Source organism: Choloepus didactylus, chromosome 1 (assembly GCF_015220235.1).
Source record: "Choloepus didactylus isolate mChoDid1 chromosome 1, mChoDid1.pri, whole genome shotgun sequence".
NCBI classification, from domain to species: Eukaryota; Metazoa; Chordata; class Mammalia; order Pilosa; family Megalonychidae; genus Choloepus; species Choloepus didactylus.
Genome location: NC_051307.1, coordinates 108,220,467 through 108,245,290, shown reverse-complemented (window position 1 = coordinate 108,245,290; position 24,824 = coordinate 108,220,467). Strand labels below are relative to the sequence as shown.

At 49.5% G+C, this 24,824-nt stretch overlaps 2 protein-coding genes across 7 annotated transcripts in view; one reads left to right on the top strand and one right to left on the bottom strand.

Annotated features, from left to right (window-relative positions):
- Positions 1 to 271: 271 nt before the first annotated feature.
- LOC119536538 (endothelin-converting enzyme 2) overlaps positions 272 to 24,824 on the top strand; it is a 31,627-nt gene continuing 7,074 nt past the window's right edge. For 2 of the 6 annotated variants that reach the window (XM_037839418.1, XM_037839403.1), the window contains exons 1-8: positions 16,225 to 16,333; positions 16,637 to 16,723; positions 17,055 to 17,190; positions 17,418 to 17,633; positions 18,083 to 18,207; positions 18,325 to 18,471; positions 18,636 to 18,701; positions 24,314 to 24,502. In XM_037839418.1, coding sequence (XP_037695346.1) covers positions 16,283 to 16,333; positions 16,637 to 16,723; positions 17,055 to 17,190; positions 17,418 to 17,633; positions 18,083 to 18,207; positions 18,325 to 18,471; positions 18,636 to 18,701; positions 24,314 to 24,502 — 1,017 coding nt within the window. In that variant the 5' untranslated portion in view covers positions 16,225 to 16,282. Of the gene's footprint in view, positions 483 to 5,531; positions 5,816 to 6,352; positions 7,690 to 16,224; positions 16,334 to 16,636; positions 16,724 to 17,054; positions 17,191 to 17,417; positions 17,634 to 18,082; positions 18,208 to 18,324; positions 18,472 to 18,635; positions 18,702 to 24,313; positions 24,503 to 24,824 lie in introns of those variants that run through there. The other 4 variants (XM_037839428.1, XM_037839393.1, XM_037839411.1 and 1 more) reach the window with 4 other exon arrangements.
- CAMK2N2 (calcium/calmodulin dependent protein kinase II inhibitor 2) lies at positions 7,304 to 9,578 on the bottom strand. The gene is made up of 2 exons (XM_037839448.1): positions 9,201 to 9,578; positions 7,304 to 8,331 (listed from the first exon to the last, which is right to left on the bottom strand). The coding sequence occupies exons 1-2, from the start codon at positions 9,367 to 9,369 to the stop codon at positions 8,261 to 8,263; spliced, it is 240 nt and encodes a 79-aa protein (XP_037695376.1). The 5' UTR covers positions 9,370 to 9,578; the 3' UTR covers positions 7,304 to 8,260.

Sequence of the window (24,824 nt, the reverse complement as noted above, 5' to 3'; positions counted from 1 at the left end):
GAAAGAGGAGAAGTGTTGAGCCGAGTTGAGTCTGACACTGTAGGTGTGGCCCTAGGAGGTTTGTGTCAGGGTGTGGAAGATACTGTTTTCCAAGCCGGAGGATTCTCCAAAGAGCGCTCAGCAGAGGACGGAAGTTCCACGTGTTTGTGTTGAGTAACTGCAAGTGGTGGGCGGAAACACTAAGGCCCCGCCTCCTGCATCCTACCATCCCGATTGGCTACATAGGTACTCCAAGCCCCGCCCAAGGGTGCCGGCAGAGTTCGCTGCTCGTCCTGTTGCTGCTAGCATGGCCTCTCCAGGGGCCCCGCCGCCCCTCGCGGAGTTACCGGAGCAGAACTGTGGGTACAGTGAGGTCCAGTACTGGGACCAGCGCTACCAAAGCGCAGCCGACTCTGCCCCGTACGAGTGGTTCGGGGACTTCTCCTCCTTCCGTTACCTCCTGGAGCCAGAGCTGCGGCCCGAGGACCGGATCCTCGTGCTAGGTGGGTAGTCCCGGGTCTGCCCAGCCCGGGTGGAGCCGGCTAGACCGGACCTACCCCGGCCTGGCTCCATTCGCTTTCTTTCCGTTTGTCTACCCCTCTTGGAGAACGCCCCAGTTCGGAGCCAAGATCTGTTACCATCAGAATCTCGGCCAGAGTTAGCCTGGATAAATAGGACCCACGAGATTCTCAGTCCGGGTGTTCCCTGGATAAAGATAGTCCCTTGGGTCAGAGCGTCAAGAGTGACCCAGGATCCTGTTCCGGACTCTCAGGAGGGAGCCTCGGGCACTGGAGAGCGCAAGGGAACTGGTTCAAGTCCCAAATGCTAGGTGCTGTATGATTTAGAACCCATTCTGAGCTTCAGATTCTTCATCTCGAGAAATGGGAGTGCGAGTTCAAATCGGATAAGGCACTGGCAGGCACGTAGAGTACAATGCCTAGCACTATTTTTGTGCCGATTGGCACCGGGAGCCATTGTCACTTCGGTTTATCGTCGCAGCACTCTGAGACGGTCCTACTACACCCGATGTGTAGGGAAGGAGAACAGCGCCCCCTGAGGCCAGAAGGGAAATTGCAGTCGAGATTGGCGCAATTCCCCAAAAAGTGTCGGTGTCCAACCAGGGGATCTGGTCCAGCTGCCCACTCGGCGTTCTGTCCCACTGCCGGCCTTGGAGGCTCTAGTGAGGTTTGACTGAGGAACGAGCTTTCTTCCAATTATAGTTTTTATATTGTCCTTTATAAAAACCGTTATTATATGTGTTTAAATGGAATATTCCATACATAGATGACATCTATAATACTATATATGTAAGGTATAAATAATAAATGTAATACGTGTGTATACCCCACTCAGTTTGAGAAATAGAACATTCCTAGTACTAGAGAGGACATATAACCTAGTGGTTAAGATCTTGAACTCTGGAGGCAGCTGATTATGTTGGAATCTTGGTTCTGTTGACACTGGCTGTGGAATCCTGGGCAAAATGCTTAAATTCCTGTGCCTCCATTTTCTCAGCCTTAAAAAATAAGAGTACTTACTTGTTGGATTGCTGAGATGATTAAAAGAGATTGAAAGATACCTAGAACAATGTCTGGCAAATAAAAAGCCCCATGTATATTCAAGGCTTTCTTTGTGGTTCCTCCCAGAACCCTTTTCCCCAGAGATAAACACCCTCTTGAATTTTCTGCTTTTAAACCATTGTATTTGTCCATAGATTTACCAAAGACCTACATTTTTCAAACTTTAATGTGCATCAAATCACCCAGAAAGTTGGACCCTACCCCAAGATTCTAATTCCAGGAATGGTCCAAGGTGGGACCCAAATTCTGTATTTCAGCAATCACCACAGCAGATTCTCATGCTGCTGATTACCAGAATAACACTGCCTTAAAATCTGCTTGACTGGGAGGTACTTTTTTCTGGATAGGTGAGAACAGTCTAAAATTCGAAAAGGAAAACTTTCCAGGCAGGGCCCCCAGGATCCTAGAACAGGACCCACAACCTGGGGAGTACCCTATGTTACATTCTGCCTCCACAAGTACATGCCACAGACTGTGCTGAGTACTTTCTAACTTAGCTCTAGACAATCCCTAGAGGTAAGCGATACATCGTAAGAGACTTATGCTAGGTTAAGAGTGGGTAAACTTTTTCTGAAAAGGGCCAGATAGTAAATATTTTAGGCTTTGCAGGTCATAGAGTTTCTGTCACAGCTACTCAACTCTGCTGTGGTTGCAGAGAGGAGCCACAGACAATACATAAATGAATGAATATGGCTGTGCTCCAGTAAAACTTTATTTACAAAAACAGGTGGTAAGCTGGATTTGGCCAATCCTTGCTCTGGGTAATTGTCTTAGGTTGGGTTCCCCAAAAACAAATCCTGAGATGAGGAGTTATGTGTCAGTTGTTTATTAGGACAGTGCTCCCAGGAGATGTTAGTAAGGAAGTGGGGGGAGCAGAACAGAGAAGGGGAAGAGGCCAAGCTAGATTGCCATTACAGGCAAAGTCTCCTTGAGGGGAGTTTTGACCTGAAGAGTCACTGATGCTGGCCATTAGAAGCAAATGCACATAAAAGCCTAGGAACATACTAAAAAGGGTAAAAGGGATCCAAGGGAGTCTAGCAGAGCATTGACAGTGTCCACTACAGTCATGCAGGGACTAAGCAGTGGAGTGAGGTTGCCTTCTGACTCCAGACCTTCCATTTCTCCTACTGCACCAGACAAATGAGTGTCGGTAGCTCAGAGAGGCATCCAGAACTCTGTTGAAACTGGTAAAATGACCACATGGTGAATTACAGCCTAATGTCATATTGATATAACTAAAGATGAAACATCAGCACTGAAGGTGAGTGGGCCTCTTGAAAACTGGGAGGCAACTTGGCGTAGTGGTTTAGAACTCTGGTTCTGGAGTGATAAAGGCTTGGGTCCAAATCCTGACTCTACCACTGACTGTGTGACTTTGGGAAAGTTCCTTGTCCATTTAGGAATGCTCAATTTCCCCATCTAGAAAATGGGGATGGTAATGAAAGTATCTTCTAAAAGGAGCTATGTGAAAATAAACTGAGATAATTCTGATAAAGTGCTTAGCATTGGACTTGGTAGTCAATGACTGTTAAGCTATCATTATTATTATTAAAAATGGGAATCAGGCATTGGGAGTTGAAAAAATTGGGATATAGAGTATAAGCTTTATATCAATGTTAGATTTCTTGAAATTGATTTCTGCACTTAAGGTAATTACATAAGTGAGTATCCTTGTCCTTAGTAAATGTACATGGAAATATTAAGTGTTCAAGGAACATGAACAATGCTCTCAAATGTTCAGAAAATAGATAGATAATAGATTGATAGATGGATAGACAGAAAGATATGGCAAATGTGGCAAAATGTTAAAATGGGTGGCTCTGGATACCTGAGAAGATAGGGGTAGGTTGGCATTCTCTGTATGGGGTTTGTATAATTTTTACAATAATAAGTTTGAAATTATTTAAAAATAAAGTTTTTTTAAAAAATACAAAAAATGGAAATCAGAGAGGCAATTTATCCAGGACTGTTCAGAGAACAGAATGTCCAAGGACTTGTGTGTCTGGTCCCTGTGGCTAGAATAGTCATCTGGCTATCACAACTTTGCCATCATTACACTTTCCAATTCTTCCTCCTTGTTTGACTTCATGCTCTGTAGGAATCTTCTGATCATAATTTGGCGTGTCATTTAGATTTCCTATAGGGAGAGAAGGGACTGACCAGAGGATTCAGCTCTCCAGTCCCCAGGAAGTCTATTTTTTTTTCTGTTATAAATTAATCAATTGATATTCTGGCTTATTCTCAGTCTCTTAGTGTTGGATTAGCATCCACATGGCTCTGGGCCCATATGTGATGGGTTCCTGGATCTGGACCAATTCTCCAGGGCTCTGCTGTCCTAAGGCCCACCTAGGAGGCAGTGTCCTTCCCCAGCCCCTCTAGTTGCTGGCCCTGAATCACTGAGGCAGCAAGGCCAGAGATCACTGCTTTGTGAGCATGACTGGATCTGTGATCTGGTTTTATTTTCCTTTCATCTTTGGCTAAATTCTCTTGGGAGGCGCTTTCCTGTACCAAGGGGAACAAGGGAAGGAGACCTGGGTTTATCCACAGTTAGGCAGAGCTCTGCAGGCATATGAGGTCAGGTGTAGTGGTGGTGAAGGGGATTAAGGGTCAGAGGACCCAGGAGGATTTCAGCCTGGAACTGAGTTAGGGTCTCCTGTGCAGCCATGCCTCACCCCACCCCAGTTCCATATAGCACATCTTCCAGAGTTTGTTGGGGCTCCAATGAGGAGAATCATGTGTTAGATATCACCAAGTGAGATGGTACTCTCCCTGAGCCCCAGGGCCTGAAGAAGAACATGGGAAGGCACAACTGAGAACCAGCCAACTGCCTCTGAGTGCCTCACCCAGGGGTGAAGCCCTGCTAGATTAGGGCTATCCCAGCAGCTGATCCTGTGATCCTCTTAGGGAGGCAAATGGGGATTAAAGGCATCCTAATACCCATGTGAGCACCAAGAACTGTTATGCAGCCCCTTTTCATGCTGAGACTGACAGCAAGAGGGCCTGGAAGAAGCCAAATGAACTTCTAAAGAGGTCATGACCATCTGCTACAGATCCACCTCCACTCCCTCTTCTAATCTCCACTTCTTCCCTGCCTTCTTTTGGACTGCTTTCCAGGCACTTCCTACCAAAGTGTGTGATTCTTCAAGACTGCTTGGCTATTAGCTCCCTGAAACCCTTGACTGACCCACCTTAGGTGGTTTTAGGGGCCCTCCTTTGGGCTGCCATGGCCTATTCCTATTGAAGAATGTAATGTGGCAATTGCCTGATTACATACCTGTTCCTCCCACAGGAGCATGAGCTCCTTGAGGGCAGAGACTCTGATTCATCATCAGAGCCCAAAATATAGTGCTCAATAAAGGCATTAAAGAATTATAGGGGATCAGTTCTACTGAATGTCCCCACCTAGTTTCCCCTTCCCTTCTTAATTGTAGCTTGGAAATAGAAGTAGGATAATACCTTCCCTAACAGAAAGCTTCCCAAGGATAGTATCTTCAGAGATTCCCTGGAAGTTTAGGGATTAATAATAAAATGCTGTCCTAATGATGCCGATAACATCCCCCTTCTGATTTTGAGGAAATAGGCCCAAAGAGTTGAATAACCTACCATGGTGGTGTGACTAGGGATATCAGAGCACTGACCTTTGTACTCATAAATTCAGAGCTCTTTCAGCTATTCTCCAGCTATTTTAGTTCATAAGTTTAGTGCACCACATCCTGCATGTAGGCTAGGATTGTTATCTCCATTTTCCTGACTAGGAAATACAGGTTCCTTAGTCCACACAGCTAGGAATGATAGAGCCAGGATTTTAACCCAGGTCTGTGTGACTCCAAAGCTCATGCTCTTTTTCTATACCACTCTGCTTCCCTCTCAGTACTGGAAGGTTTGGGTTGAGAGGAAATGGGGCCAAGAGTGGATGGATAATCGGGTTTTTGAGAACTAAAGCTAACCTAACCCTTTTGTCACTCACCTCAGGCTGTGGGAACAGTGCCTTGAGCTACGAGCTGTTCCTCAGGGGCTTCCCTGATGTGACCAGTGTGGACTACTCATCAGTAGTGGTGGCTGCCATGAGGGCTCGCTATGCCCATGTGCCCACGCTGCGCTGGGAGACCATGGATGTACGTGCACTGGGCTTCCCAAGTGGCTCCTTTGATGTGGTGCTCGAGAAAGGCATGCTGGATGCCTTGCTGGCTGGAGAACGGGATCCCTGGACTGTGTCCTCTGAAGGTGTCCACACTGTGGACCAGGTACTGAATGAGGTGAGGAAGCAACAAGAGAGGAGGGCAGACCAAGAGGCAGGAATAACAGGTTGAGGTTTCAGGAGATTGAAAGAGGTCAGAAGCCAGAAGGAGGCATGACTTAGATCAGGTGGTGGATCACTGAGAGTGGCTTCCTGATGGAAGGAGGGAGAGGGTTAAGCTGGATCAGGATTGGAGGGGACCTGGAGTGGCCAGGCCCACATGGGTTGATGATTGGTTACTGGGTTACCATAGGAATGAGGTAGCAGTCAGGTACCAGACAGATGACACAGACTGGGAGGGTGAGCAGTTAATTGGAAAGCAGTTCCCCTATACCTGACATCACTTTTATGCTCCAGCCTTTCTAGCATATAGCCCTATCCCCCATGGAATGACCAGGGGCAGGGAGGGGTCTCATTGTATTGCCATGGAAAGCCCAGAGCTACTGGATGTAGGATAGTAACCAAAGTTTGACTGGGAGGGCATCCAGGGCAGTACTGACCTTTGAGGATCTGAGGTGGACTATCGTCTCTGATGGCTTCTCTCTCTGCCTTGCAGGTGAGCCGAGTTCTGGTCCCTAGGGGCCGGTTCATCTCACTGACCTCTGCTGCCCCCCATTTTCGGACCAGACACTATGCCCAAGCCCGTTATGGCTGGTCCTTGAGGCATGCAACCTACAGCAGTGGTTTTCACTTCCATCTCTACCTCATGCACAAGGGCAGAGAGCTAAGTGTGGCCCAGCTGGCCCAGGGGGCCCAGATCCTCTCACCCCCCAGACCTTCCACCTCACCCTGCTGCCTCCAGGACTCAGATCATGAGGACTTCCTCAGTGCCATTCAGCTTTGAGGCCAAAATTATGGTCTTCCAGCTCTCCCTGCTTTTCTGCCTGGAGCTCCTCAGGTAGTTGGAATTCCTGACTCAGGGCTTGGGGTTGGGCCCAAGATACTCAGATCTCAGGAGCCTCATACCTAAGATAAAGTTAGTAGGAGCAAACCCACATGAAACAATATTGCCTGGGCCGAAATATATCCCTAATACTAGGTTTTGAGATTCCCTCTTGGGTTCCTCAGATCTCTCCTGGATTCCCCAACCCCCTTCTCCACCATACTGCACCCACCAGTGATCCATCCCTTGGGGCAAAGCTCAGCACAGTCCCCCTGCATGCTAGTTTCTGAGATCTGCATCCCTGGGACTTGTTACTGAGTCCCATCTGATCTGGATTTATCCACAAGAGACTGTAGGCTTTGAATCTAGATTGCTTTGTGTTTCTGACCCCAGCCCCAACTCTGATGGCCTGCCCTGTTTAAGTTGGATGTGTGCCCAGAAAGGCCACATTGTAATAATATTTTCAAGCCAAGCTGGCTTGTCTGTGTTCACTTGGCAGCCCTCCTCCACCAGCAGCATGCACCTGAGATTCTCAAGTACCTGCTCCACTCCCCAGAAGGGACTCAGTCATTTTGGCTTGGTTCCTGAGCAGGCTGAAGCAGCGGCTGTGGCCACACACACACATACACACAGGGAGGTCTGTGTTTATTCACACACTCCTGGTACAGTGAGGATGGAGGAACATTTACAAAGGACATCCCTGGACTGAAAACATCTCCAGGGCCACAGATATCATCCAAAGATGCAGAGCAATTCCCATTTGGGTCCCCATGGGCAGGACGCAGGGGTCCAAGGTAAATTCAGATTTGGGCCCTTGGAAGGTGATACCTTGTGGGAGATGGGGTCTGCCTGGAGTCAGGCCTGGGCAGACTGGCCATGTGGTTGGTTACCATATTGGGGGCTTCCCACCCCAGCCTCAACACCCGTCCTATCCGCCAGGCGCAGAAGAGCGTGGCCGAGATCGTGGGGGAAGGGCACGAACCATGAGCAGAGCCAGTAAACAAAGAGTCGGATATAAAAATACAAATGTGCTGAGGAAGTCCCTTAGAAAGAGGCTGCGGATGGGGTCACGCCAGACATGGGTTTGGGGTGAGGAGCGGCCCGGAGGGCTGGGTTCTGGTGGATGGGAAGCTCATGCAAATACGCAGCCAAAACATCCCTGGCCACACGCGCGGTCCGATGCCGGCGGGCTGCTGGGTCTGTAGACTAGACGGGCCGGTGGGGGCGGGGCAGGGGAGCCGTGCGGGAGGGGGCCGGCCAAGGGCTAAGGGCCGTGGGTCTCCGTGTCCGTTCCGGTGTGCTGGGTGGGGCTGCGGCCCGAGGTTCTAAAGTGCTTGAGCGCGGCGGCGGGCTCCCAGCGGGTCCGCACCGCGGCTATCGCCGCCTCCGTGGTGCTGAAGCGGACAGCTCCGGAGCGCCCGGCGGCGGCTGCAGCGACACTGACCTGGCGGCGGCGCGGCCCTGCAGCCCCCGCCCGCGGGCGCCTGGGCCGGGGCGGGGGGCGCGGGCAGCCGCATCGCTGGACCGCGCTCCTGGCCGCTGCGAGGCTGGGTCCGGAGCCCGCCGCCCGAGCCGGCGCGTCTACACTCCGGACGGCGGCTTCTCCCCCATCCCCTTCAGCACGTCGTCTATCCGGTCATCCTCGATCACCACTGCGCAGGGAGAAAGGGCGTCAGCCACCCGGCCTCGGAGGCCAGCGGCGAGAAAGAGTCCCGTTGTATCTTCGCGCCCCGCGCAGCTCCTGCCCATGGCCCCAGCGACGCCTCTCGGACCCCCGTGTCACGGAATGCCCTCTCCTGCTGACAACCCGCTGCCAGGCCTAGATCCCACAGGTCCCCGCCCCTCCGTAGAAAGGAACGCCCCTCTTCCAAAGGCTCCCGCCATTCAACCTCCCAGCCTAAATACTCCCGCCGAGTGAACCTTCCTCAGTCTGAGTTCGTCGGTAGCCTCTTGCTCCTGGGATCCCCCGCCCGCCTTCAACCTTCACTTCCACAGAATCCCCTCCTCGCCCGTGCTCAAACGGAATCTCCAGCCAGTCCAATCCTCTCCTTAGCCTAACCCTCTTGCCGCCTGAACCCTTCTTCCGATCCTGGCACCAGCAGAATTCCCTCCCCATGCAAAAAAAACGGGACAACTGAACCCCCGGTCCCCCGCCTTCTTTCCAACCGGACGACCCTCCCCACCCGAAGAAACGGCCGGTCGCCCCACGTTCCCACTCTAGGCAGCCCCAAATACCTGACTGGCCCCTCCCCCTTGTCCGGGTCCCTCTGCTCTGCTTCCAGAGGTGGCGAACATCGAATCCGGGACACCATGGTCCCAGGAGAGGGATAGAGGGGGACACAACACTGCAGCGAGTATCCACCCCCACCCCCCCACCTATAGCCAAGCCCGGGCCGGCGAGCGGCTTGACTGCGCTGGTCTGCGGCAGGAGCTGCGGGCGCTGGACGGGGAAAGGCAGCGGGTTGAGCGCCCGGAGGAGGGTTTCTGGGTCAGGCGGCGACTCGAGGCCCCAGCCCCGTACCTCGCTTGGCTCGGCCAATCTGGCCCAGCTTGGGGGGTCGCTTGGCCTGGTTGCCCGCGAAGAAGGAGTTGGTGTCCTGCAGGCGGCAGCTGAAGGATAGGTCGGAGCCCTCGGAGTCGGCGCCGAAGCGACCCATCTTGTCCTCGCTGTAGGGCAGGATTTCGGACATGGCGGGCGCGGGGCGGGCGCGGGACTGCGGCGGGCGGCGGGCTAGCTGCCACACCGGCCCTAGCTCAGCCCGGGAGCCGGCGGAAGGATGAAGTCATGCAGCATCCGGGGCTGCGGTGTCAAGCGCGGCCTCCTCCCCCGCGCCTCCGCCTCCTGGGCCGCTGGGCAAGCGGCAGCGACGGCGGGGACCCGGTGGGGGCGGTGCGCGGGGGGCGGGGGTGGCGGTGGCGGCAAGAGCGGAATGACGATGAGCGCCCGACTGCGGCAGAGCGCGGCGGGCGGCGGAGGCGGGGCTGGCACCAGCTGGGAGAGAGGGGCGGGGCCGGGGGCAGGAGCAACAGTGGCGGGACTGGTGGACACGGGGAAATGGTGAATTGGGGGACCAGTACCAGCGAACGGGACGGGATCTGGCGGAGAAAGGCGGGACCTAGGGGGCGGGAGCCCGACACCGGGATAGCAGAGGGAAGGTCCGGCACTGAGGCTAAGAGAGTCGGGCAAGGGGAACTGGGAGTGGAGGGCGGGTCCCACTTGGAGGGGTGACTTGAGAGATGCGGCGCGGTGAGGTGCGGAGCATGCAGCGAACCCGCAGGGCGCGGGAAGAGTTCAGGCCAATGGATGGCGTCCCCGCCGTCGGTGCGCTGGTGTATCTGGGTTGTTCTGCCTATCGTAAGCTGTCCCTGGCTTTCATCCGGGTCTGTGTGCCTCTGACTGCCCTTTTGTGTGTGTCTCTCTACCGATCTCTATGTGTCCGTCTGTCTCTGTCTCTGTGCCCCACATCTCTTTATGTGTCACGGTCACTGTCTACGTTTGTTCCAAGCGTGCCTGCCTCTTTGTGTCTCAGACTTCATGCTTGGCCCCTGTATCTGCGTGTCACTGTATCTCTGTCGCCTGAGTTTTTGTGGATTTCGGTCTCTCCTAGAGGGGTCCCAATAACTGGGCCGATACAGCGCGCACCTGGGCGAACATCCCCGCCCGGCTGCTGGCGCCGAAGCAGGGGCTGAAGGCATCCGCCGAGCCCTACGTCTCCCACCGCCCCGGATGCCGGCGCGGCCGGTGCAGTGTAGGAGGAATGAATGGCGCGTCGCGGGGGGCGCCCTGGCTGCGGGTGACGCGGGGAAGCCCGGAGCGCCTGAGGACGCGGCGCGCGCCAGTGTATGTGTCCGGAGGGAAAGGAGGGCGCCTCCCGCCCTGGATGCGGAGGATCACGTGACTGTTCTCTCTGCACCGATGGGGACACGCCCTCTTCTTCCTTCCTCCTCTCCCCAATCCCCCGCCCAGCTGGCCGTCAGCGGCAGCGTCACCTGCTGGCGCAATCCCTGGCCTTGGCGGGGGTGGGGCCGGGCATGGGGTGGGAGAAGTATGTCTCACACAGGGCAACCGTGACGAAAGCGCTGATGAAGATAGTAATCGATCAGTCCCGGGAGGGGTCTCTACCGTCCCTGAAGCACTTTCCCCACCTCTTCCAGCCAAATCACACAACTATCAAGGCTGTTTGGATCTTCGACCTGGCGTCTGTCTCGCAGGTCTGTGTCGCTGCTCAGTTTCGTTCCTCCAATGACGCCTCGCAGAGTGCAAGGCCCTGGGACATAGAGACGAATGCAATGGTGACTGCCTTCAGGGAACTGGATGGCAACAGATATCAAAAGGCCTTACTCAAGGCCCCAAGTCTGGGAGCCCATCCCTAACACCCCTTCTCTGCTGTGTCCCGATCTCTGGAATGAGGGCTGCAAATGGATATGGAGGTCCAGCCTGGAGTGAGAGGAGCCAGAGACCTGGAAGGACAAGAGAGGCCTGGGCTCAGGGTCACTAGGAGAGAATCCAGAAAATTCCACCTCCACTGGAGGTTGTCCAGCAAAGGCTTCCAAACTTGGCTTTCTGGCTTTCTGTGTGACCTTGAACTGAAGGTCCCATAATTACAGTTATAAAAAATTAATTCATTTGTACTTGTAGAATTTTAGGAAGATGTGGAAAATCTCATAAAATCTTTGATATATATCCTTCCCGTCTTTTTCCTGTGCATTTGCATAGTATGCATAACCTTTCTGAGCCTCCGTATCCTGTCTGAAGCATGGAGATGATAGAACTTTTGTAGATGAAATGAAGTAATGAGGGTGACATCCATGATACCACCCCTACACACAGACACTTAACTCTATATGGGGAACATTTCCCCATAGCATTAACTCTCCTTTTCCATCTTTTGCAAATGTGCCATAGTATCTGATTGTATGGATGATTTAGTCAACAAATCCTCCATTCTTGGACTTGGAATTTCCCCCCAATTTTTGGCTTATAAATAGTGCTATGATGAGCAAATATCCATAGATTAAAAGAATGTCCATAATATTTTGTAGCTCCTCCAATCAAGAAGTGTCTATTTCTCCACACCTGAATCTTGGCTTGACTATGTGATTTGCTATGGCAAATGGGGACATTAACAAACGTGATGCAAGCAGAGGCTTGAACTGTTTAAGTACTGAGATTTGCTTCCACTTTTGCTGCTGGGAATCCTGAGACCACAATATGAAGAAGACTGGTCTAGCCTACTGGGGGAAGAGAGAGCACATAAAGGAAGCACCAACCATCCTAGCTGAGGCTCAGACACATAAGTGAGGTCATTCTAGGCCATCCTAGAACATTCAGCCCCTGCTGCTCTGGCCCAGACTTAAAGAACCACCCAATCAATCAACAGAACATGAAAATAATAATGTTCATTATTTTAAGCCCCTAAGTGTGGGGTGGTTTGTTACATAGCAAAAGTTAATTGCTATTGTTCCCATGACATTTTTGGAAAGGATGATGTTCTAGTTTGCTAATGCTGCCGGAATGCAAAACACCAGAGATGCATTGACTTTTATAAAACGGGGTTTATTTGGTTACACAGTTACAGTCTTAAGGCCATAAAGTGTCCAAGGTAACACATCAGCAATTGGGTACCTTCACCGGAGGATGGCCAATGGTGTCCAGAAAACCTCTGTTAGCTGGGAAGGCACATGGCTGGCATCTGCTCCAGAGTTCTGGTTTCAAAATGGCTTTCCCCCAGGATGTTCCTCTCTAGGCTGCATTTCCTCAAAAATGTCACTCTTAGTTGCACTTGGGATATTTGTCCTCTCTCATCTTCTCCGGAGCAAGAGTCTGCTTTCAACGGCTGTCTTCAAACTGTCTCTCATCTGCAGCTCCTGTGCTTTCTTCAAAGTGTCCCTCTTGGCTGTAGCACGCTTACTCCTTCTGTCAGATCTTATATAGTGCGCCAGTAATTTAATTCAGACCCACCCAATGGGTGGGTCAACACCTCCATGGAAATTATCCAATCAGAGTCATCACCCACAGTTGGGTGGGGCACATCTGCATGGAAACACTCAAAGAATTACAATCTAATTAACACTGATAGGTCTGCCCACACAAGATTACATCAAAGATAATGGCGTTTGGGGGACATAATACATTCAAACTGGCACAGATGATAAGATATACCCCAGTATGTATGCAAGTAAACTACACATAACCATATATATATAACTCTATATATTACAAATAGAATTTAGAACAATAGCTAAGAAGTTAGATTGCTATTTTAGCACATGACATTTTGTTGTTCAAAAAAAGAAAACTTCTAATGTGACTTTGAAGGCCAAGAAATCTCCTTATCAACATCAAATTTATCTATTTTATTTTAGTAAATCCTATGTAAATACCATGTGCCTGGCACTAGTTTAGGCACAATGGAACAACAGCTTAGATAGACCACAGAGCTTGTCCTCAAGGAACTCATGATTTTCAGAGGTTTAGTTTTTAATGTGGCATTTGCACAGGTTTAAAGCAGTATCTCATTTTCTATTCTCTTTTCAGTCCCAGGGTAAGGCAAGTTTTCATTATTGGGAGATGACTGATTCCTAAACTATATTAGCAATTATGGTGGGCATGATTTTTTTTTTTTTAACTAATTGACATAAATCTCCTATGGATAATGATTATTTCCTGGAAAAATTTCCTAGAAGTAGACTTCTGGGTCAAAGAGTGTGCACACTTTATACTTTTTGTTTCATATTGCCAAAAAGGTTGTATCAATTTACAAGCCATCAGCAATATAAGAGGGCCTGTTTACCCCACATTTGTCAACAATGGGTATTGCTCTTTCTTGTTGTCTTCATTACTACATTGTGCTTGTAAATTTCACAAGTAAACCATTATCCAATCTCTCTATTCTCTCTCAATTCACAATCAATTTCTGGAAAAGAGGACCAACAAAAGATTACTCCTGTAGGAAAGGAAGAGCAGAAAAGAGAGAGGAAAAAAAACCAAGAGAATGAGAGAAAAACAGTCAAAGGTAATAAACACAGGAAAGAGAATAGAATTATAGAATGGAGCAATCTTCAAGCCTCATATCTAGGTTATTTAATGTGTGGTCAGGAATAGTTACGTATCCAGTAAATTGTTTTGGTAATGAAAGAGGCACAAAAGGAAATGTCCATTTACCCTAAGTCTAGTGAAACTGAGAACACTGTAAAAATAGGTACCAAAGGACTCTTTACTACCTGGTTGCATTTACTTCTCATAGCAACTCTCTGAGATAGGAATTATTGTTCCCATTTTACAGATGAAGAAATTTAAGGGTCAGAAGTTTTAAGCAACTTGATAAAGAGCAATACAGCTGATAAAGAATTGGAGCCCATATTTGAGACCAGGTCTGTCAGTGTAAAAATTGATGTGTTTTCCCTTGCCCTTCCCAAGAAGATGTGGCAGAAGACTGGTAACTAATGTTAGGAGGAAACATAGCCTCTTTTTGATTCATATTGCCAAACTGCTCTCCAGAAAGGAGCCAGACTGCCTAGGTTAGAATCCCAGCTCTGCCACTTACTAGCTGTGTGACTCTTTGCCTCAGTTTCCTCATCTGTAAAATGATTTCATAATAGTGTACCGAAAGTAAATGAGTACTTAAAGCTCCCATAGCAGTAGCTAGCTATGATGTGCTGTTTAAGAGCTTGCTATTTGCAGTATGGTATTGCAGTGGCCATCAGGCTAGTTCTAATGAGTCTATTGCCAGGTGGTCCTTATTCAGTAGCTTTGATTACACTGTCATAGTGGGACTTGTCTCCGGGTGGGACCAACCCTGCTGCTGTGTTTTACCTTCATCTGGTCCTGAGGGGGGCTGGGGACAAGGTGAGTGCTGTGATGCTGCAGTGTCACCACAGGGAACTTGAACAACTCCAGAGACTTGTTACAAGTAGATTTCCCAAGGCCTTGCACACCTGGATATGAAAGCTCCTTGCTCAGAGAACCCCTGACTAACCTGGAACCCATCTGCCTACTCTGCCATTTGGGAAATAGAATAGGCTTCCTCCAGCCTTACACTTCTCAATTGTACCTATAGGTTTTGAATAATAATAACAATAATAATAAAAGCAACTAACACAGTGTGTGCCCACTACATACCAGTCACTATCCTAAGCACTTTACAAGTACTCTTTCATTTCATCCTCACAGCAATCCTTTGAAGTAGATATTTCCACTTTACAGATGAGGAATCTGAATCTGGACATTTTGCAGCTTGATACATTCACCACTTACCCTTCCTCAGTGACCAGAGGATCCCATGTTAGAACCACTAGCAGCAAGATGGCCAAGAACTGAGGTGGGAGTCAAGGATTGGATTATAGATTTGCTAGCACTCCAAGCCTTTTCAGGTCAAATTCTTGCACTCAGTCGAGGGTCAGGGTGGGTGGCTGGGGGACTGGGGAGAATGAGGCACTCTTCTATGCAGCAGAATGCAACACCAGGCTTGATTAAGGAGTGACAATATGGAAGACAGATGCATGGGTGCCACACACTATTGCCTTTCAGTTAAATATTGCTGGCTGCTTTTTTTCCCCCTTGTAAACCTCCCAAGTAAAATGATTTGCTTTCTCCAAGTTAGAAGTGTTAGCATGTCTTTTCTTTAAATATCTGTGCATGGCTGTTTTTTTCCCTGCCAATTTGTCACCATCTGTAACCCTCCCTTTGTGAGATGATCTGATGACAACAATTATCTTGGAGAGTAAAAGTGGCGGTCTTGAAGCAACATGCAAAAGTGGAGTCAGAGTGTGGGCTGTGTGTGTGTGTGTTGTTTATGTGGCCTGTGCACTTTGTGTGTGTGTGTTGTGGAGTACACAATTGTGTACTTGATGTGTTAGCTCTGGGTGTGTTGTGTATGTATAAACTGTGTATGAGTATGCAGTGTGCATATTCTGTGAATGTCTTGTGTGTGTGTGTGTGTGTGTGTGTGTGTGCATTGCGTGTTGGGGTGCGTGCCTGCCTGTGTACGTTGGGTTTATGTGCTCTCTGTGTGGATATCCCGAGGACGCCTTCTATGTGGATGCACTGCTTATGTGTTGTGCCCTATGGTTAAGAAGGGTGTGTGTGGATTGCTGGGGGAAGTTGTCCCTCGTGAGGGCATAATTTCTCAAAGGGTTTAAGCCTGCAATTGGGGAACTGAGCCAAGGAACTTAGTCCTGGTCAAGGAACGTAAATTATGGATGTCTCGCAAGAAGATGCTGCTGGGATGGGGTGGGGGGCGGGTGCTGGCCGTGAAGAGCAGAAGAGGCCGCCGGCGTTTCTGGAGGGCACCTCGCTCCGTGGCGGCGGGTTCCGGCGCAGCTCTGCAGGGCGGGTCGCGGGCGCCTAGAGCCGAGGTCTGGGCGCAGGGCAGGTGGCGGGGAGCCGCGGGCGCGCTCCTCCCCTCCCCCACCCCACCCCCGGGCGCGGCGCCGCGGGGGGAGGGGGGACTCGGGCAGGCGGGGGCTGCGGCGGCCCAGTGAGGGGCTGCGGCAGCAACTGAGATGGCGGGCCGCTGCGGGGCCGGGGCTGGGGCCGGGGCCGCGTCCTGGGCCAGGGCCAGCCGCTGGGAGCCCTAGGGCGCCGCCCGCCCCGACTCCACCATGAACGTCGCGCTGCAAGAGCTGGGCGGCGGCGGCGGCGGCGGCGGCGGCGTGAGTGGGGCCCCCGGGCCCCACGGGCGAGGTCCCGGGTGGAATTGGGGGCTGAGGCAGACGGGGGTGACCTCGAGAGAGCGCGCTGCGTCGGGCGGGGGCTCCGGCTTGCAGAGCTGGTGCTGCGTACTTGAGTGCGGTGTGGGGTGAGGCAGTCGGCCAGGACCCCAGGCCAAAGAACCCGGCAGGTGGGAAGGGGCCTTCGCTGCAGCGCGGAAGGGGGCCCGGCCGGGCGAGGGGCACTGGGGCAGGGCCGTGAGCCCTCTCCGCCTGACCTCGGTTGGCGTCCCGACTGTCTGGCAGATGGTGGAGTACAAACGGGCCACGCTTCGTGATGAAGATGCTCCCGAGACCCCCGTAGAAAGTAGGGCCTCCCTGGACGCCGAGGAGGTGGGCAAGGGGATTCCCCCTTTCTCACCAGACACCCCCCCCCCCTTTCCTCTGACAGGACTCCGATCACACCCAGGGCTCCAGACTGTTCTGAGAGTCACCTGCCCCCACCTCTATGCTGTGACGTTGCATTAGTAGCCTCAGGGCTCAACCAGGCCTGCCTCATTGCCCCTTTGCCCAAAGTTAACCCCATTAACATCTTTGCTTACATGGCCCTGGAAACTGCTCTGCCATGGCTTCATCCTCTGGGAGGACACCTGTGATCTTGGGCCCCAGCCCTGCAGCTCCCTTTCTCTTTCTCCCTCTCTTTCTGTCACCCTGTGTAACCTAGGTGGGATTCCAGAAGAGGACTAGATGCCTCTTAGGCTCACACACGCAGCTGGAGCTAGTCTTGGCAGGTGTCTCTCTACTACTGGCTGTACTGCTTCTGGGCTGCCTTGTGGCCCTGGGAGTTCAGTACCACAGAGGTAGGTGGGCCCACACCTGTCACCTGCCCTCCTAGCTGTGGGGGCTCTAGAGCCTGAAGGACCTTTAAGATTTTCTCGGATCAGGGGTCAGTCTTCCCCATAGCCTCCCACCCTTGGCTTTTCTTTCTCCTCATAACCTTTCTGCTGTCATGGCCCCTCCCAAAGCGTTTGCCTGTCCCAGATTGATTGACAGTCCCCTACACCCCCGGCCATGTCCCCTGCCACAGACCCATCCCACAGCACCTGCCTCACAGAGGCCTGCATTCGAGTGACTGGAAAAATCCTGGAGTCCCTGGACCGTGGGGTGAGTCCCTGTGAGGACTTTTACCAGTTCTCCTGCGGAGGCTGGATTCGGAGGAACCCCCTGCCTGATGGGCGTTCTCGCTGGAACACCTTCAACAGCCTCTGGGACCAGAACCAGGCTATCCTGAAGCACCTTCTTGGTGAGTGGCCCTGTCAGGGAGGAATTGTGCCAAGAACATGCCTCGTGCCCAGCCCAGGGCCTGGCACTTAGTAGTACTCACTAATGTCCATGGATGAATGAAAAAGTAGATGACTCTGAGAACATCCCCAAAGTAGAGGATGCAGAGAGCAGGGGACTCCTGAGAAGTGGAGCTGGGTTCAGGGGAGTCAGGCACCTCTGAGTCTAATGGAGAAGATCCTGTCTGCATTATTGGGGTATGATAGGCACCAGAGAGTTTGTAGTGCTTAGATACCTTTGAGGCTCTCCATGGACAGAGGGGAGGAAGCCACAATACACTGGTTCAGACAGTCTTCCTGAGTCTGTTAAGAGAACTGCTCATTGAGAAGGCAAGGAGAGGGACTGTGGGCCAGGGATTCCTCCTCAGCAGTTAACCTCCTAGCCACCTGGATGCTGTGTTCTTCCCCACAGAAAACACTACCTTCAATTCCAGCAGTGAAGCTGAGCGGAAGACGCAGCGCTTCTACCTGTCTTGCCTGCGTGTGGAGCGCATTGAGGAGCTGGGAGCCCAGCCGCTGCGAGACCTTATTGACAAGGTAGGCTGCTGGGTGGGCTGTGGCTGGGGGGAGCGAGAAGGGGCCACGGCAGAGGATGCAGCCCAAGGAAATTGGGATCCTCTGTGCCAGTGGGTTCCACTGATGATCTCGCCTCAGATTGGTGGTTGGAACATTACGGGGCCCTGGGACCAGGACAACTTTATGGAGGTGCTGAAGGCAGTGGCTGGCACCTACAGGGCCACCCCCTTCTTTACCGTCTACATCAGTGCAGACTCGAAGAGCTCTAACAGCAATGTTATCCAGGTGCTGGGCTGGGGACGGGCAGGGCGGGACCTATGGGCCCTTTGGTGAGTCCAGATTTCTCTCCCTTGTGTCAGGTGGGCTGGGCTGGGGAACCTTGTATAAGAGTCCAGGTTCAGGATGGGGGAGGGGGATGTCTTACCCCCTTTCCTTCCTATTTATTGCAGGTGGATCAGTCTGGGCTCTTTCTGCCCTCTCGAGATTACTACCTAAACAAGACTGCCAATGAGAAAGTAAGGAGTGTCTCCAGAGCCCTCCCCACTCCCAATCAGCTGAGCTGGGCTGATCCCTGTTTACTTTTCCCTTTGCCCAGGGTCAGATGAGGGAAGGTGAGCGTGTATCCCTTTGTCTAGTGAGCCAATTATGTCCTCCGGCCCTCCCCTGCTCCCTCTTCCCTCTCCACGTTCCTCCCTCCCTCCCTTCCTTCCTTCTTTCCTTCCTGCCTGCCTGCCTGCCAGCCTGCCTTCCATCCCTTGCTTCCTTCATTCCTAACTATATCCAGAAAACATTTTTGGGCACCTACTGTGTGTCAGGTGCAGTGGGGGGATTCTGAGATGTGAGTTTCAGATCCCTTGTCACAGGAAGCTTTCACTGTAGGTGGGTTCAAGGACCCAGATAGCTCAGGACAAGGCTCAAAAGAGGGTGTCTAGGGCTTAGAAGAAGAGAGACTGAGAAAACCAGAGAAGGTTTCCTGAAAAGGTTGCAGTTAAGCTGGGCCGTGGTAGAATATGTAGAAGCAGATGAGAGCATGCTGGATAAATTGAACAGTTTAAACAAAAATGTATAGGAGGGAAAGGCTAAGGTGTGTTTGTGCTATGGGAAGGGGTTCAGTTTGGCAAAATGTAGAGCTCCATGCAGACAAGAGGCTGGGAAGGTGGGTGAGGACTATTTATGGAGGGGGCTTTGAATGCCATACTAAAGGGTTTATTCTATAAGCCTCAGGGAGACATTGCATGCTCTTGAGCAGGAAGGTAGTGACCCAATGAGCTGGTTGCCTGGGATATGTGAGAGACGGAGCCTGGAGATGAGTTGAGTCTCTGCAGTAGTCTAAGCAATGGTTTGGCTAATACGATGGGAATTTATTGGCTCATGATTTTTTTTATCATATTTTTATTGTAGAATGTAACAGATATACATAAAACTGATAACTTTCCAAGTGCAATTTAACAAGTAGTCAGAAAACAAATTTCAAATAATGTTATGAGTTACAGTTCCACAGTCTCAGTTATTTCCTTATTGTGAAATATAACATATATACAAAAAGGTAATATCTCTCAAAGTATGCTTTAACAGTTAATTATAGAGGAAATTTCCAAAAATATTATGAGTTACAGTACCATAATTTCAGTTATTTCCTTATTATGAAACATAGCATATATACAAAAAGGTGATAACTTTCAAATTACAATTTAACAAGTAGCTACAGAACAAATTTCAAAGGATGCTTTGGGTTACTATTCCAGCATTTCAGTTCTTTCCTTCTAGCTATTCTAATACCCTAGCAACTAAGAAGAAGAAAATTGCATAGAGATTCGGTATTCATAATCCTTTGTTAAATTCCATCTTGTCTGTTGCTACCCCTTCCTCTAGTTTAGTTCACAGCCACTGGAATGGATTAAGCTTAAGAACATGTTTTTCTGGGGTACATAGCTCCAAACCACCACAGGGCTCAAATGGGGGAAGTGGCAGAGAGAATATTAGGAAGGGGAGGATGCAAGAGACATAACCAAGGCAGAATCACAAGTTGTTGGTGGCAGAATGTTAGAAGAGAGGAGGAAAAGAAGGAAAGAGGCAAAGGTGTTTGAGGCTCTAAGCCTGAGTGATGGTGGAATGAGGGATTCTTAGAGAATCAGGAGTGCTTGAGGGCAGGTGGACAAAGAGAAGACAGTGTATTGTCACAGAAAAAGGGATGGCTTTGGAGTCAGACCTGGATTTCAGTCCAGCTCTGCTGCTTGGTGTGAGTTTATAAATCTCTCTGAGGTTGAATTTCCTTCATCCATAAAATGGGGTTCATGGCATCTACCTCCTATGGTGTTTGGGAGGGGTGCAAGCTAATGCTCCTGCATGTGACAGACACTCGGAGTGGGAACCCCTCATTTTATACGTGTGAGTTTGAGGAATGTGGGTGCCATATATATGAAGAGGCCGATAGGCAACTTTCAAAATGTGTAGAGTTCTAAAGAGAGCCAGGAACAAGAGTTTAAGAGAGTTTGAGCCAAGGGAAAGAATAGAGAAAGGAAAGAGGGAGACCCTTGTATTTTTTAAATTAAATTTGGTTTTATTGATTTATTCACATACCATACAGTCATCCATGGTATACAATCAACTGTTCACAGTACCATCATACAGTTATGCATCCATCACCCCAATCTACTTTTTTTTATCTAAAAGAATATTTATTGTTTATGTTTACATAATACAATGACAGATATGTATGTTTTAACAAGTTAAAAATCTGATCTTCCAAATTATGTCTTTTCTCTGATGTTACTTTTTTTTTTCCAATTTTTAGAACATTTTCATTACTCCAGAAAAGAAATAAAGACAAAAAAAAGGAAACGCAAATCCTCCCATGCCCCAAACCACCCCCCCTCCATTACTGACCAATAATACTGGTATAGTATATTTGTTACTGACAAATATTACTAACTCTAGTATATAGTTTGCAATAGGTATATTTTTTCATATATGCCCCTCTATTACTAATTTCTGGTTACAGTGTCATACATTTGTTCTAGTTCATGAAAGAGATTTCTAATATTTGTACAGTTAATCATGGACATTGCCCACCATAAGATTCACTGTTTTATACATTCCCATCTTTTAACCTGCAACATTCCTTCTGGTGACATACATGACTCTAAGCTTCCCCTTTCCACCACATTCACACACCATTCAGCACTGTTAGTTATTCTCACAACGTGTTACTGTCACCTCTGTCCATTTCCAAACATTTAAGTTCAACCTAGTTGAAGATACTACTCATAATAAGCAACTGCGCCCCATTCTTTAACCTCATTCTATATCCTGGTAACTTATATTTCATGTCTATTAGTTTACATGTTATAATTAGTTCATATCAGTGAGACCCTGCAATGTTTGTCCTCATGTGTCTGACTTATTTCACTCAATATAGTGCCCTCAAGGTTTCTTCATCAACCCATTTTTTTTAAAGACAGTTTTGTTCACACACCATACATTCCATCCTAAGTAAACAATCAATGCCAATCTACTTTTGAACATTTTCCTTACACCAGAAAGAATCAGAATAAGAATAAAAAATAAAAGTAAAAAAGAACACCCATCATCCCCCCATTTCCCCCTATTTTTCTTTTAGTTTTTGTCCCCATTTTTCTATTCATCCATCCATACACTGGATAAAGGGAGTGTGATCCACAAGGTTTTCACAATCACACTGTCTCCCCTTGTAAGCTACATTGTTATACAATCGTCTTCAAGAGTCAAGGCTACTGGGTTGGAGTTTGATAGTTTCAGGTATTTACTTCTAGCTATTTCAATACATTAAAATAAAAAAAGTGTTATCTATATAGTGTGTAAGAATGTCCACCAGAGTGACTTCTTGACTCCATTTGAAATCTCTCAGCCGCTGAAACTTTATTTTGTTTCATTTCACATCCCCCTTTTGGTCAAGAAAATGTTCTTGATCACATGATGCCAAAGACCCTTGTATTTTAAGGGCAGTGGGAGAAAGAGAGCCAATGGGAGAAGGAGACTGCTATAGAGTGGAACAACCAGGAAAGTCATTTGTCCTTCTTTCATTCATTCACAAATGTTTACTGAACATTACTTGGCACAGTGGTGAGCAAGACATTGTCGCTGACCTCTAAGTGGGGGAGAAGATGTGAAACAACTACTTACACAATTATCCTGTTTACAGTTGTTTGGACTATTATAGAGGATAAGTATGAGGTTCTGACAATGAGTATAACATGGAACCAGCCTAGATTGAGGGTGAGGGTAGGCTTCAGCGATGGTTCTAGGCAAAAGGAACAACTCATGCACATGCTCAGAGGTGGAAAGGAGAATGGCACATTGGCGGACCAGAGAGGGGAGCAGGAGGGGAGGGACATGTCGTTCTGGACAGGTATGTAGATTCACATTATGCAGGACACTGTGGGTCAAATTTAGGATTTGGGATCTCTCCTAAAAGAAATGGAAAGGAAAACTCAAAAATGGGAGAGTGGTACAAACAGAATCATGGTTTTATGTTTTAAAAAAAAATCACATCACTGAGTCAGGGGAGAAAAGAATTTTGAGAAAGCAGACAGGAACCACATCATCAAAAACTTCGGAGAGGACAAGAAGACAGCCTTGGATTTGACATTCAGTGAGTTACTGCTTGCCCAGGCAAGAAGCTTGCTGTGCCCTGATCTGGGGGAAGCTGCAGCACAAAAGGTTAAGGAGCAGGTGGTCAGGAAGGGACAGGGTAGGGTCAACTTTTCTCTCAAATTTAAAGATAAGATGAAAACTTAGGAGTAAAGCAGTGTTCAGGGAGGTCTCAAGCTGAGGGTAAGTCTCACGAAGTCTTAAGCTGAGAGTAAGGAGATGAGGAGAGAAAGGAGTAATGTGGGCAGGGGGCAGGGGCAAAGTCATGGCTGAGCTAAACTCCCCACACTATGGGAGTTGGGATGACTGAGAAGGATATTCAAACCTCCTCCGCTAAAATGAGCAGTGAGGAAGAGGAGAGGTAGGAAAGAGGAGAAATACTGATGTACAAAGAATGGGTATTAAGGGATGTAATAAAGTAGAAGAGGAGTTGGCCTTTGGCAGTTTAGGGAGCCCAGGATGGGGCTTCAGGGCAGGAGTGTGGACTGGTCCCTGGGAGGAAGGCCACAGGGAGTCAGTGCTGAGCAGTGCAGAGGGTCTGTTTGCAAGTTTCATCCCTCCATTCAATAAATGTTTACTGAGCACTATGTGCTGGACACCATGCTCATGCTCGTGCTCATCCTCGAGCCTGAGACGATGGTGGTGAACAAAGCAAATACGGCCCCTGCCCTCATGAAGCTCAACTGCCAGCAGCGGGGGAGACAACAGGCATTTGTACTGGGCCCGGGTAGTGCTGGGCTGGGATCCTGGAGTCCTCAGGTTTGGTTGACATTAGGATCCTGCTACCTGCTAGTTTGTCATATGAGTTAAGTCATGTTACCTCCCCAAGGTGGTTTCCTGATCTATAAAACGGGACTAATAACATCTACTTTAGGGAGTTGTGAGGGAGAAAAAATATATTACATGTAAAGCCTCTAGCAGAGAGTCAGATACATGTATGCATAGGTGGTCATTGAATATTTCTTCTCTGTGCTTTTTTCACCCTTGGTGACCATGGGGGAGTAGAGGAAGCAGTTTGAAGCCTGGCAAGATGGAAGGTGGAAGGGAATTGGAGCTACTGTGGACCAAACTCCCATGGGGTCCACTCGGCTCACAGTCACTGATGGTTGCGGCAAACCAGAAGCCCTGTAGGAAATGAGAAGGCAGAGCAGTGTGGGAAGCAGGTCCATCCACTTGACAAATATTTAACAGAGCACCTGTCCTGTGCTAGGCACTGTTCTAGACCTAGAGATACAGTAGTGGATAAGCTAGACAAGGAGCAAAGTCTCCTGAAACTTACCTTCTCCTTGAGGAAATAAGTGATAACAAGTGCACAGATAAGATAATAGCAGGCAGTGATAAGTACCATGACAATAAACGAAACAGGGTGGTCCAATAAAGCTTCTGTGAGGAAGGTCAGCAACAGAGACGGTGGGCAGTGGTGGTGGCCAGAACAGGTCCTTTTGGCTTAGGACAGAACTTGTTGCTAGGTTCTGAGGGCTTCTCTGGGCCTTGACAGGTGCTCACTGCCTACCTGGACTACATGGAGAAGCTGGGGATGCTGCTGGGTGGACGGCCAGTCTCCACACGGAAGCAGATGCAGCAGGTGCTGGAGCTGGAGGTACAGCTGGCCAACATCACTGTGCCCCAGGACCAGCGCCGTGATGAGGAGAAGATCTATCACAAGATGAACATCGCTGAGCTGCAGGTGGGGCAGGCTAGAGAGAGCTGGCTGGAGCCAGCCCCTGGCCTCCATGCCATCTTCCTGTGGCAGCCAGTCCCTTCTTTGTTTCCTTGCTTTTCTGAGCTTCCCAGCTGCACCTTTGCTTTTCTGGAAGAAAAGTGGTGTCCATTTTAGGCCACCTCTCATTGGATTCTCCCTTTCCTGTTGTCTGAGAATACAGGGAGGGGTGACATTAAAAATCTTTAACAACTTGTACAAGCTGTCCATGGAACAATCAGAATAGATACTGAAGTGGGTTCCCGGAGGACCCTTACTGTGCCGGGAATCAATCCTTTGGTTGCTGGAT

What these genes read in the sequence shown, in the direction of transcription:
- CAMK2N2 (XM_037839448.1), bottom strand. Translation starts at nt 9,369, where the DNA reads ATGTCCGAAATCCTGCCCTACAGCGAGGACAAGATGGGTCGCTTCGGC. An exon ending in GATTGGCCGAGCCAAGCGAG is followed by an intron (nt 8,332 to 9,200) that starts GTACGGGGCTGG and finishes CTCCCTGCGCAG; the next exon opens with TGGTGATCGAGGATGACCGG.